Source organism: Sphaeramia orbicularis, chromosome 24 (assembly GCF_902148855.1).
Source record: "Sphaeramia orbicularis chromosome 24, fSphaOr1.1, whole genome shotgun sequence".
In the NCBI taxonomy this organism is placed as follows: domain Eukaryota; kingdom Metazoa; phylum Chordata; class Actinopteri; order Kurtiformes; family Apogonidae; genus Sphaeramia; species Sphaeramia orbicularis.
The window spans coordinates 36,789,499-36,803,218 of NC_043979.1; the positions used below are offsets into that span (position 1 = coordinate 36,789,499).

The following is a 13,720-nucleotide window of genomic DNA, read 5'->3' on the forward strand; positions in this document are numbered from 1 at the left end:
CGAGAAATCCCCTTAGCTCAGTTCAACGATGGTCAGGCACAAAGCCTTATCTGTGAAACTTTGACCTTAACTGCACCACAGGAACAGGGACCATAACCTGGTTCCCACTGAGTCATAGTTCTCAAGCTTATACAGTAAATGAAATTCACATAAAAGTCCCTGGACCATATGACAAACTGAACTATTCCCCTGAGTTCAGCTTACTGTGGATGATGTCAGCCTCACTTTTATTATTGAACAGCTGAGTACTTTGGAAAATTAAGTCTTTTCATGACTCATAGTTTGCATAACAGCATGTGAAAATGCTTACTAATTAACACTGGTTATTTCATTTGCTATATTTGAGCAACTGAACAGTGGAAGTGAGTTCTGCTGATGGTGACTGATTGTGCTATGACTGTTTTTACCTCCTGAACTGAGTAGGCCTTTCTACATTGAATACAATCTCATTGATTAAACAAGGGAGAAAACTACGAATGATACACAACAATTCAATATCATGGTTTATTTTTTCATCTTTTTCATAAATTTCATATAAAAAAGTGTCAGTAACTGACATCAGAAAAACCTCTACTTCCTCTCAAACCACTTCCAAATGTACCATTCCATAATAATCACCCTCCTCCTCCTCATTGTCATCTGTAATCACTCATTCATCTGTCCAAATCTCTCAATCCACCCTCAGAAGAATGCAGTACTTTACTGGTTTTAGTAAACAAAAAACAAAATAACAGAGGAATCATACCTCTGATTAAAATAAAAAAGCTGCTTTTGCACTGGTTAGACTTCCCCAGCAGGGAAATAAGCACAGCTACAACCTTTTGCGTTCGACAGTTATCGACCGCAAGCGGCCCTGTGTGGGCTGACACAGTCCCCTAGCAATGGGAACATGGCCGCCCAGAAAAAGAGTCTCTGCTCAACCAAAGAGCACTTCTTATAAGTTTTATAGAGAAAACAGAAGAGGTATTCATTTACTGGTAAATTCACAATCTGAAGCTTTGAAAGTGTCGGGGTGACCAGGCAGCTGGGATAAGCGGAAGACAGATAGGTGTGGTTTGGGAAACCGGAAGCAAATCCCTCCTGCAAAACCTGGTTTTTAAACTTTCTTTTTGATTATTTTTTTCTTTTTTTCCCTATTACCAGAAAAAAACAAAGACATCATCATCATTATCATCAACAAATGATAAACAGTTTTCTCACAATAACAGCTACAGCAGAAGCAAGAAGTTTTTCCTTCAAAGTGCCTCGCTTTTTTTGACACATGAAATTCAAAGACGTACTTTTTATCTCCATCATTTCTGTGAAACACACGCACACACACACACACCTCAGTCATGGACATGGACTCATCCACTCATACACAGTCAAACTCAAAAGGGCTCAGACAGTGTTCTTTGAGTTTCTCTCCACACCTCTCTGATTTTCACACACTCCTTGGATTAGCTTACATTGACATTTGAGATTTGGATTGGGGGGTTTTGAGAAGTACAGGATCACAGGGATGGGGGTAATGCAGTGGACTTCTAATGGATAGGGGTGTAAGGGATAAAACAGGTTTGGGTAGGGGGTGATTTAGAGGTCAATATGACCCTGCTGAATACAACATGGGAGCAGCAGCATCAGCACGTATGACCACTGTGCTGGATAGTTCAGGCACACGTAAAAACACCGTCCAAAGTTATGCTTCTACCTCCAGTTACCACATCAACAACAACAACAACATCCACTTATCTTAATATAAAATGAAATAAAAAGATATTAAAGAAACTAAACAAATATAACAGTGACAACAGAATCAAAGTGCAGACTGGTTGTGGCTGCACAGCTTTCTGGGGATTTTCTGTGGGCCTTTACTCTTTTGAAGGAGGCAGAAGAGATTGGCAACCGATGTGTTGCAAGCTGGAATACTGAAAAGTCATTCTGTGTCTGTCCGGTGTCAATGCATAGGCCTGGCACATTCTCCCCAAGAGAGGAGTTTGCTCCAGGCTGCCCTCTCTTGGTCAGTTTTGGCACTGCAGGCAACACAAACAGTTTGTGCATCCACTGGTAGTTTGAGATGAGTTCAGTTCTTGCTTTCTTTTTTTCTTGCTTTCATTTGTTCTGATCCTCTTTTCAACATCCATAAACACCAGGACAAGCATCATCACAACACAGGTCTTCTCACATCTCTTGCACTGAATTTCCCCCGTTAATTTTCTTTTTTTTTCTTCTTGAAGTGTCCCATAACGAACAACAATGACAGTAAAAAGACAACAAGAAAAACGCCAAAAAGCACTTCATGTCATGTAGCGGGTGATCGCTCTCAGAGCGTATAACAGTTCTGCCTGCATTCGCGCTTCCATAAGAAGCAGATTAACGTGGACCTGCAGATGACAAAAAGAGAAAACACTTATAAAAACACCGAAATTTTCCGGGCACTTTAAAAACAGCTGCAATTCAGAACAGAATAGGTGAAGAGGATCGTACCTTCTCGGAGTGCTGAAACTGCCTCCAGAAACTCTCATACATTCGTTTGGTGGTCTTCTCAGGACTACACACCATGGTCTTTATATAGATCTTAAAGCTACGGTCCAGAAGCTGGTTTATCTCACCATAATCATAGTCATCATATCTGAGGATCATAGAAAAAAAAAAGGAAAAAAAACAGTGTAAGGAACAAAGTGGCACTGCCCACAACCTGGAAATAAAAATCTAGCTATATGATGTGTAAGTCAGCTGACCTGATGCCGAACATGCAGTGGATGTAGTTCCAGATGGCCCTGCGCAGCATACTGGTGTCCACATCCTTGTGAGTTGCCATGGTGTTGTAGGTCAGGTTGTAGGCCATCTGGAACTTCTCGTCCAGCATCTGTCCGACATCAGGATACAGTCGGTTGACCAGAGAGAAGCCGTGGTCTTCCCAGCTGTAATCCTGGAGAACATAGACAGAGGTTAATAACCAAAATTTTCCACAAATAAGACATCATTTGCAGGCACTGAGGCACTGTATGTTATTTCTACCTGGACTCTGAAGGTGGGCACATGCTCCCCACGCCTGGAGAAGTCCTTATAGCCATAGCTGGGGTCCTCAAAGTGGCGGGAGATGTCTCTGGAGGGGACACACTCCTCATCCTCAGCTGTGACCACAAGCATGCTCTCTGTCTTCTCCCTCTCAAAGCGAGTAGTCATTTCCTCCTGGCTGGCCTCCTCATCATCACGACACTCCTGCAGCTGCTTCATTCGCTCCATCAGCACCTCCACCTCGCCACACAACTCCTACGGAAACAAAGAACCAGAAAAAAAAAAGAGTAAGAAAAGCATAGATGACGCGTTAATCTCCATGCACCTGTCCACACACCATCCCAAACCACTCACCTGGTTGCCAAACAGATCGTCATGGTGATTAGCGTGACTGTTGCCATTGGCGATGTCACAGACGCAGTACTGGCTTAGGGATGGGGGTCTGAACGTGTGTCCACCGTCACAGTGAATCTCGGGTGAGATGCCACAGCCGAAGGTGAATGAAGCGAGGGAGTGGTAGTGTGTGAGGAGGACGACGGCATGAATCAGCTCTGCAAGGGACCAACTGTGTTCCTCAGCCTTCAGAAGGTGCTGGAAAAACAAAGCAAAAACTTATTAAAAGAATTCCAACTAAAGACAAGTAAAAGTGGAACATTGTTTTAAACCAGCTCATCCCAGTTGATGTCACTTTTTCTTCCTTAAGCCCTGCTTTACTATACCTCATTAGCCTTAATTTTCATCCAAGTTGCACAGCTGCAGCTATACAGTCATCAGCACACATGATCTCAGCCTGTTACATAAGGGCTTTCGTGTCTACATCCATGCTCCATTCCAGACAGCATCATTCTATCGACCTCTTACCTCAATGTGTTCCTTGGTGAGAAGCCAAGGTCGGTGGGCCAGGATTTTGTTGAGCTCGCCGAGCTGCTGGAGCTTCTGCGGAGCTTCATCCAGGCCGTTAAGCCACTTAGGATCACCACCGACCTGGAGGAAGTCATTCACATGCAGGTTGACCAGGTAGGAACACTGGTGTCTAGCTGCCGCCTGCAGAATCACAGACAATGAGGTTAAGCACCAGAAATGACAGTTTAACTCAGTGAATAGAACATTGAGCAGTTCAGAGTCTCCACATACCATGATGCCGATGTAGTGTCGGTAGTGCAAAGACAGGGGTCCATCCATCTGCAGCAGGTAATGCTGCGTCCGGAGAAAACTCTCCAGGTACTGTGGGTGGAAGCCCATCACGAGGGAAATGTTATCAAGGCGACCGAGGGCTGCAAACGCATCCTCAAATATCGACTGCGTTCTGGTGTCCACTTTACTGACTTGAAGAATCTGATTTAAAACAAAAAAAAGTGATAAAATTAATACATTTTCATCCAAAACTGAGGATTTAAAGCTTCAAACTGAAGGTGTAAAGGTTGCAGGATGAGTTTTACCTCTTTTTCGGGGATAAATCTGCTTGGTCCGTTACCAAGGGGTCTTGGGATCCTTACTCCCAAGTCCTGAAAGACAAAAACAAAGAAACATACATTTTTAAAACTACTATTAGAAAGAATAGGACGAGCATAGAACATACCATGCACTACATTCTATTGTGAGGCTTTTAATGTCACTCCAGTGCTGCAGGAGGAAGACAAATCAGTCTCTTTGTTTGTTTCACATTAGTAAACCTGACGGATTCTTTATGGTAAGACAGAATATTTAAAAACAAAAAGAAATGTAAATTTTTGTGCCAATTCAGTCGTTTCGCGTTGATTTTCGCCTTAAACCAGGATGTAACGTCTCCTAGAAAAGTCATTAACCATACGTACAAACAGACTATTTGCCCTAATACAAAATTAACGACAAAAGAAGCCAATAGATTGTTTGTTTGAGCTCGGGTAACTTTCCGCTGCTTGCCTTGACATGTCCAGGGGACGGTGACAGGCACAATGGACCAGATGAATGAATGACACTCGAACGCAATATTATTCACAAATGACACTGCTTTCACCGAACTGTATTGATATGTTATCTAAATATCAACTTCATCTGACGTAGAATTTACAAGAAATAAAAGCGATCTAAGAAGATCTTGTCCGATGGTCCCAAACTCTTGTGACTCGTAAACAAGCCTGGACAAAAGACTGCACTGCAGTTTGTTTGCTCAGAGGAAAAAGGTCGATTGGAAACACAAAAAAGTGAGCAGAATTTCCTGAAACCCTAAAGCAGCATTTAGTCACAAACACAGTGCACTGTTGTAGAAGTGTATTTCAACCCTGCAGCATTTTCTTTCTCCTACCTTTTTGCTTCGCCGTTCACAATGGGAACATATCTTCAATAGGCTTGTCACTGCAAAAGAATTATTTTCCACATTTTCAGCCGGTGCGACAGCGTGCCTCATGTCGTGTTCTCGCTGCACTTTAATTATTTTTGCGTTATAAAAAATTTAAAAACCTATTCTGATGGCTGTTTCCTCTTCTCTTTGTTCCTTGAGGCACTGGTTTAAGTGCTCAGTTGTCAGCTGTTGCAGCCCCACAGCAGAATACCGTCCTCTCTCTCGCATACATTCGGTAAATAAGACGAGGCTCGTGTGATTGACAGCCGTGCTGGCCAATCGCGTCGCGAAAACAGCCACCAGCCAGCCAATAGGAGCGGGAGAAACAAAACTGGGAGGGGCGACCCGTGAGGAGAGAGGGGGGTCCTAAACGTGAGCAGAGGGAACAATTCCCCCCTAAGAAAACATCATCACTTCTCTCTGCTTCTTTTGTTCGCAGCTGCCATTGATCATGATTGAATTTACTGTCATGCATTACACCGTATGTACTAAATTATCAGAGGAATCAATTCACACTGATTGCAGCTTCATTGTCCTCTACTATCACTGTAATGAGCAGTAAAATCAATCATTTTGGGGGGCCTGTGTCTTTGACAACCTTGTAGGATAATTGTAGTTTCTCCACTGTCTGTTGCAGATAAATATGCATATGTGTGTTATCTTTTATCTATGCAATGTGCATTCATCACCACCACTAACAACAACAACAACAACAACCCAAAAACAGCTTCAGCATGCAGCAGCAAGTACTGTTTTTTGTTGTTGCACAGGAGTTGTAAACAGAGCCTCAGTTCTCCTAAGAAGAAGACACAGTACAGGTCTAAAGATCAGCATCAGCGAGCTATGAAATGGATAACTGCAGGACTTGCTGCAACAACAACGGCCATTCAGTTAGTGGTTTTGCACTGCAGCCTATCAGACCACAGATAATGTCATTCCTCCACCAATCAGTCCGGACTGTAAGACTCCTTTAAAAGCCAGGAGGAAGCAGAGATAAGAAAGGCAGCTCTTATGGCTTTGTTTGTCCCCTCTTGACAATAACACATTCACTAGAACAGTGTATAACTGGTTTATCATACCAGGCTGGTTCCAAGGTCAATAATTACTCAAAATTTTATCATAGGAGATTTACTGAAAACAATAAACTGTACAGTACTGTAATTCATATATAACTGCAGGATATTCACCTTTTTATTGCAGTTGGTTCAGGAAATTATTTCAATCAGATATGGTATTCATTTCAAGCAACAAATAAACATTTCTGGCAACAGCATAAGTAAGTAAAGTGTTGTTTCCTTTGTGGATTGCCAGCAACCACATTACAAAAGCATCCTCGTATTGGTTACACAGTGGACAAACACACACATGCACACTTGTGGGTCATGTTTCTATGTGAGATTTCAAAATAGCATGCATCCTGAGCAAAACAAGAAATGCTATTTACCAAGATTTTATAAAGACTTGCTTTATGGAGAAAAATTACATAATAGCAGGAATTGTTTGGAAAAAAATGAATGAGATGAACTTTGTTTCAGTGTAACTCAACTCCAAAGTCACTGACAATCATTGATTTGGATAAAAACTGGACAAACAAATTAAATTTGGTGACTATCAGCCCCTGTGCACTTTGATGAAGAGCCAGGTTGGCAAACCAATGGTACGTCTCCAGCACCCATCGCTAGATAGATAGCACAGTATTCAGCACGTTCATTGTGTCAATCGAGTCGCCCCCTCCCTGGTCCATCTCCTGATGCCACAGGGTGGGGTGTGGGGCAGCAGTAAACATGTTCCCAGGGCTGGAGTCAGCACTCCCAGAGCTGCTGGGAGCCCCATGGCTCAGCAAAGCTGCAGAAGAGGCTGGTCAGCGTTAGGGCTTACGACACACCAAACCTTTTCACATAAAAGCGCTTAGGCTCGGGGGTCCGGCCTCAGGGACAGGGCCAAACACTATTGTCAGAGTGCACGCACTGACTACTCTATGGGGCTTAATGTACTCCCATCAGGAGCGTCTCTATGAACATGTCTCTGAACAGGCCTGAGCGCTCTTGTCCAGATTGTGTAAGGCTGAGATTTCACCTCAAGTTTTCATTGAAATTATCTGAATAATATATAGGTATAAATGAAGTCTAACATTTGGAGTTTGTTCACACGTGTATCAACACTTGAACTTATCAAATAGGAACATAAGTGACAGCAATGAAAGAAGTACCTTACTACAGTAAAACTATTAACACAACACTGTAAAAATAAAACACAAGTTCTGGATTCCAAAACCTTACAAAATCAGCAACACGTACTTTTAAGTATGAAAAGTAGAAGTAATTATGGTTTCAGTCAGTGTTTACCTATTATATATGACTTTTTTTTAAATTCATTTTGCTGCTGTGTTAATAGGTAAGAGCTCAAAAAACCTTAAACTTATTTCCCAACAGAATATTTGTAGTTTGAGAATGACAAGAACATTCTCAATTCATAAAAGAATACCTCATCTTTTTGTCACAAACAGTCAAAATCATTCAGAGTAGTCAAAGTAATACAGTTTAAAATGTAAAATACTCATCTAAGGTACCTCAAGAGCAGTACATGGTATCATTTGTCACTGGGACTCCTTTGTTAAAAACTATATACAGCAAGTTGGTACCTGGAGAGCACCACAAGAGCCTCTAAGAAATAAAATACTGTGTTTGGAGACTAAATGTAGTAAACTACACATCTAATAAGGCACAATAGTGTCACTTATATTTGCTTTTACATGCATGGTAAATCTGCACAAACAGTGACATCGCCATATTATACTTGTCAGTACAGAAGAACTTCATTCTCTGTAGCTTTTCAGTTATTTTCTGTGGCAACTAAGCTACCCTTCAGTCACTGTAAGACCTTGTATAGTTCATCTGTAGGTGGTTCATATCACACTGTGACATGAAGAAAACCACACTGACTGCAGGTGTCTTTTGGGAGGCTCAAGACCCAGACTGTTCGGTGTTATTTGGTTTTATCTTCAGGAAGTCGTGTTGTTCTTGTGCGACTAAATGCTCCAAACTACGTGATGCAGCCTTGTTTCTTAGGGGTGTACTGTCACAGTTTTGAGCATTTGATGGTTATCATGTCCTCATCTTTCTCCTTAATGTCTTTTCTCTACTTCACTTTAAAATATACCAGAAGTAGAAAACAAGACAGAACCTCGAACATGCCTACTGTGAATTTGCTGCAATGAATGAAAATGTTCTTTAAACTTCAACAGGTGCTATTGCTCATACATGTTGAGCTGTTTATGTCCACCTGAAGCCTTAGATATGGTTAAAAACAATGCAGTATAACAGAGACAGTGTTTTTAAAAGCTATACAGAAGACCAGAAGCTTGTAAAACTTACACTGTACCCAATTTAGATAAAAGTGAACACATCCGAGACAGACATCTGGACTGTAAAAACAGCCCAGTAAATGATCCTGTCCTGTCAGCTAAATATCATTTTAATTCTGCAAATAGCCATAAAAACACAGTGGTATGTACACTGGAGCATCGGTAAACGCTCAAGAGGCTCTCAGAAGTTTGTATGGATGTTTTATCAAAGTCAAACTTAAGTCAAACCTGTTTTCAGTCCACTGTGCTCACATTAAATTAAAGTTGACCACTTTATGTTTCACTGAAGAGTAACATGTGAAATTTTACAGCCACAAACCATCAGAGTATGACTGTTGTAGAAATGGTCAAATGATAGTGTCACTTTAAAACAGCATTGAATATCTGCTTGTGGAAAAAGTGAGACAAGAGGTGCAACTCAAAAAGTTTAAAGTTAAATAAGCGAGTTTTCATTCAGGAATTCACTTTTTTTAATGTAATGAAGCTATTTCATCAAAATCTGTCAGCTGTTGCAGATTAGCTCACAAAACACTTTTATCACTTGCACAGTATGAAAACGACCTTCTTAAATGTTCATAAATAGCTGTTGTTTTTCCTTCATGACTACATCAGAATAAACAACAGCCTTAAACCAATAAAGAGGATGATAAAAGTTAATGAGATTAAAAACACTGAGGAAGCCATGTCAGATATAAACTCTGCACATATGTGCCTCAGCTCTGTGGCTGCTGTTTTTTCTCATGCATCAAGGGAACCGCAAAAACTGTGGGGATGTTCAACAAGTGGCAGAAGTCCACCAGACCAGTTCAAACTCGACCTATCGCTGCACAGGGGGAGAGGAAGCAGAAAACTCTCGAACACTGACATAAGCCTAGCAACAGGCTTCCACCAATCAGAAGCAAGAACAACAGTTACAGCAACCAATCTTCTCTGCTCTCTCTCTCTACCCTCTCTTGTTTCTCTGAGGAAAAAAAGAAAGAGAAAACAAAAAAAAAAGTTTTGCCGAGGTATGAAGTTCACTACAACCTAATCTGGCCTGTTTCATCGAAAGTAATTCAGTTTTCGAGAGTGTTCCTACTTGTAGAGTTTAATCATTCAACTTTCACTCAGTAGCAAAACAACTATCTGCAAACTTCACAGCAAACACAAAACCACAAGGTTCAACATAGCCCAGAGGCTCACAACAGCAACTCTCATCTCTGAAAAACAAACTTTTTTCTTTTTCCATGTCAACAGATCACTCTTAACCAACCCCGAATGTTTGTAACAGCATTAGAACGAAAACCTTTTTCAAATACTTCACATTTACAGATGAGAAAAGCTTTAAAGTTGCTCACAGTAAAAGAGTGAAAACTGCAGCCTAAGAGGGTATCCCCCACCCCACTCTTCAAACACTGCACTAGGTTTGAGCATGTTCATCTATCACTGTGCATTTCAGAGAGTGGACTGGAGCTTAACCCTTGCCTGTCCAGAGGGCAAAAACTTCAAGACTTTTCCCTTATTCTATCAGTGGTGGAGTGTAACTATGGACTTTTACTCCAATCAATTTTCCATTCCATTCCTGTCCATGAAGAGACATTTATCCAAAACCCTGAGGTATAAGGTGGAAAGCACATTGTTACAAAGCTGTCTACTGATTTGTTTTTTGGATCTCATGAAAAGTTGACTTTTTTCTTGTCAGACAGCACCGCTACAAACATATGATAATATTAGAGCATGATGCATTTCAAAAGATTCAACTACCAACAATATATAAAGAAGCTGAGATAAACTAAACCTCAAACATCTACAGTAAAACGTAACAAACATATGAATGTAAAAGTAGCATGAATCCAACGACCCAATGAACATTATGCAGATAACTGAACACTCATTGGGAGCATTTTACACAGCTTTTCATACAATAGGACATTTTGCTGATAATACTTGGATACATAAGGTGTTAAATGCTGAGTTATTACTTATGGTGGAGTATTTTTACAATATAGTATTAGTGATTTTACTTTACTGGATCATCTGAATACTTATTGTAACACTGAACTTTACAAACTGCTGCAAAGTTGTGAAAAGATGTTCAGATAACAACGTGAAGCTTGATCTTGCGTAGTTTTAACCATAATCTTCATTTGATGTTAATGCTTCTGAGCCAGTGCTGGATCAGTTTGGGAATTAGGTGGACCAGTGTTGCCTTATGTCCCCCTTTGACGACTCTTGATCCCTTTTATTCTCATTTTTTTCCCAGTCGCCTCTTCTCTGATCTGTGTATATTCTGGCAGCCTTTCAGAGTGGAGTGGTCTCGCCAAGCGCCGGCTTTCCTGAGAGGAGAGGTGTGTCGTGTCCCCCAGATCGGCTTAGTCCAGGACCAGAGCACACCAACACTGGAAGGAAACAGCGTTCCCTGGATTCCATGAAATGCAGAGGAACTGGAGAGAACTCAGGGAGCACACGGGAAAGAGGAAAAAAAACCTACAGATTGAGGAAAATGAGGACCCTGGAACAAATAACCAGCAGTTCATGACTTGATACAGTCAGGAATAGACATGTATGTACACTTCCCTAAATAATATATACTGACTCCGGGATACAGTCCAGGGGAAAAGGCGTTGGCTTGCAACCCTGTATGCACGTGAGGAAGAGTGAGTTCCCCGGGATGTTATTCTAACAGGGAGAGGGCAGCTGTCACAATACAGCAAGCTCCAAGAGAAAAGATCCCATAGAAAAACAGAAAATACCAAACCCTCCCTTGCTATCTTTAGCCGATATGACACAGCGACTGCAAATCAATGAAACGCTCCTTGCTTTGGTTCGACTGTTCCACTTCTCCTTTTATTTGCACAATAACAAGCCTGGCTGTACTTTGACATGGGGCTGTGAGAACAACAAAAAAAAAAAACATGATGGTGATACTTTTTTGTATCAGTTAATGCTGATTTATAATGTGTATAATTTGACAATGTTACCAGTATCCAGATGGGCCCATGTTTCACATTTGACTTCATTCAAGTATAGATATCTGTATATGCAAGGTGTACTTGAATGCACCATGAAGTCCCCTTGTCCATCTATCCATATCTAGTAAAATCCCCAAAGATTCTAAAACCTCTAATCATGTTTTGAGGTCATTTCATCATCATCATCCTCGTTATTTGTACAGATGGCAACCCCATAAGACAAAAGACAAGAGCTTTGAGAAGTATCAGAATAAAAATTGTGCAGACAGATAACTAATAATTTCCTGAAACAAACTATGACAAAATAGCCAAACTCTTTTTTTGTCAAATCATGGTATGAAACCTCTATTGATTTGGTTATGTAAGTTGTTTTCTAGACATTTTATGTTGCAAGAGATGCATGAGAGGGTATTTTAATGGAAGCAAGGGAGAAAAACTTTACTCTCTTATAGATTTACCACTAGTAATAAAGATTTTTCTGTTACAATGTCTTATTAAATGTTTTTCTTTTATTGTTTGGCTCGTTCATGTACCATTTGTGCTAACTTAATTTATTTCATATGTTTATGGAGTTTTGGATCTTGGACTTGTACATATTAAATCCAAAAGACGCCCTTGCTAATATGCACACTTCAACATTTGCTCATTAATCACAAGTCACATCTTCCCTTCAATAATGAATGATAGCACATATTACAGATATTCCTCATATCGTGCAGGCTCAATAGTAAATGTTTGAAGACACACTGTCAAATCTAGGGCAAGCTTATTTCTTCTATGTATGCTATCCAAAAAACATGGGACTAACAAAGTGGACTGTTTCTGCAAAGGGACTCTTAACAGTCTAAAGAAAACAGCCCCTCTAGATCGACGCTGCTGTGCGCCTCCTCACATGCACAGCTGTTTTTTTCTCTCTCTTTCTCTGACAAGACCTCGGCTTTGCTGACTAAGCTAAAATGACTCATCTCGCTGGGACGGTGGCCAAAGCATTGTTGATCATCAGCCTATAATTCATAATGGGCACTGTTAAGTCTGCACAAAAGACCCGACCCTTCACCTGTGTGTGTGAGAATACAGAAAGGCGGTGATTCATTCCCAAAAATACCAATAAACAAGGTCGGAACAACACCAGAGACCATTCGGACCTGTAATCATAACCTGAGCTACTGCCTATCGAAGGCAGTAAAAGCTAGAAACCATGAAACTTTATGAAGCATTGAGGTTCTATCATTCCCATGTAGCTGCTTATACAAAACCAGTGTGTGGCTTCTTTTTATATAACAAAACAAAAAAGGGTTGGCAGTCTTGAAAGCAGTGATCCAGTGAGAGGTTTCCCAGCTAAGACAGTAGACAAAACAGGCACTGATAAGGTCTGATGTAACGCAGCAAAGACTAGAAACTACTGCACAATGCATTCATTTTTTTGTGTCTGTTTTTGACACCGGTTTTGCTTCTGCCCTTCTCTTTTTGCACCATCTATCCCCTCAATCTGTAACCTTTACCAAGATGTATTTTGATTGCAAAGGTGGAGAGGGGATGTGATACCGCTGTACTTTAAGAGGGGAGGAAGTGATAGGGCCTAATCGTTGCTCTCAGAACCATTTTGGTCAGGTCTTGTTACTTCATAAATAGGCAATGAGGCCCGGTACTGAATGGCAGAACAAAAAGCTGGCAGAACCTCATTTGAGTGCAACATCACGCCGACAACCCCATTAATGTTTAATCGTTTATGAAATGTCTGTTTGATTAGGTGGAAACTCAATCACCTTGGTGCCTGTCCGTTACGCCCATAGTCACTGACTCAATATTTCCAGTCATTTCAGAGACACGTAAATTTTTTGATGCTTCTTATGACATTGGACTGAAATGGAGAGGCAGAGAGAAGAAATTTTTAAAAAGACAGAGAGTACAGTTAAATGCCATTCAAGTCATATTTTTGCTACTTTTGTGTTTTATTTATTGTGTACGCTCAAGTAAAACCAAAAATGAGGTTTGGTTTGTGATTAATTGTTCTTTATATAGGGGCATTAGAGATCTTCATTACTGATGATTTCCTTTCGCTGGGTGATTTTGTAGTACATTTCA

General features: G+C 40.7%; 1 protein-coding gene across 2 annotated transcripts in view; it reads right to left on the reverse strand.

Annotated features, from left to right (window-relative positions):
* Positions 1 to 490: 490 nt before the first annotated feature.
* The window catches only part of sesn1 (sestrin 1), a 62,079-nt gene continuing 48,849 nt past the window's right edge, over positions 491 to 13,720 (reverse strand). The window contains exons 1-9 of one of the 2 annotated variants that reach the window (XM_030127920.1): positions 5,285 to 5,537; positions 4,440 to 4,505; positions 4,135 to 4,335; positions 3,862 to 4,044; positions 3,355 to 3,591; positions 3,001 to 3,255; positions 2,721 to 2,911; positions 2,467 to 2,611; positions 491 to 2,363 (exon numbers count right to left, since the gene is read on the reverse strand). In XM_030127920.1, coding sequence (XP_029983780.1) covers positions 2,277 to 2,363; positions 2,467 to 2,611; positions 2,721 to 2,911; positions 3,001 to 3,255; positions 3,355 to 3,591; positions 3,862 to 4,044; positions 4,135 to 4,335; positions 4,440 to 4,505; positions 5,285 to 5,386 — 1,467 coding nt within the window. In that variant the 5' untranslated portion in view covers positions 5,387 to 5,537 and the 3' untranslated portion in view covers positions 491 to 2,276. Of the gene's footprint in view, positions 2,364 to 2,466; positions 2,612 to 2,720; positions 2,912 to 3,000; positions 3,256 to 3,354; positions 3,592 to 3,861; positions 4,045 to 4,134; positions 4,336 to 4,439; positions 4,506 to 5,284; positions 5,538 to 13,720 lie in introns of those variants that run through there. The other variant, XM_030127919.1, reaches the window with a different exon arrangement.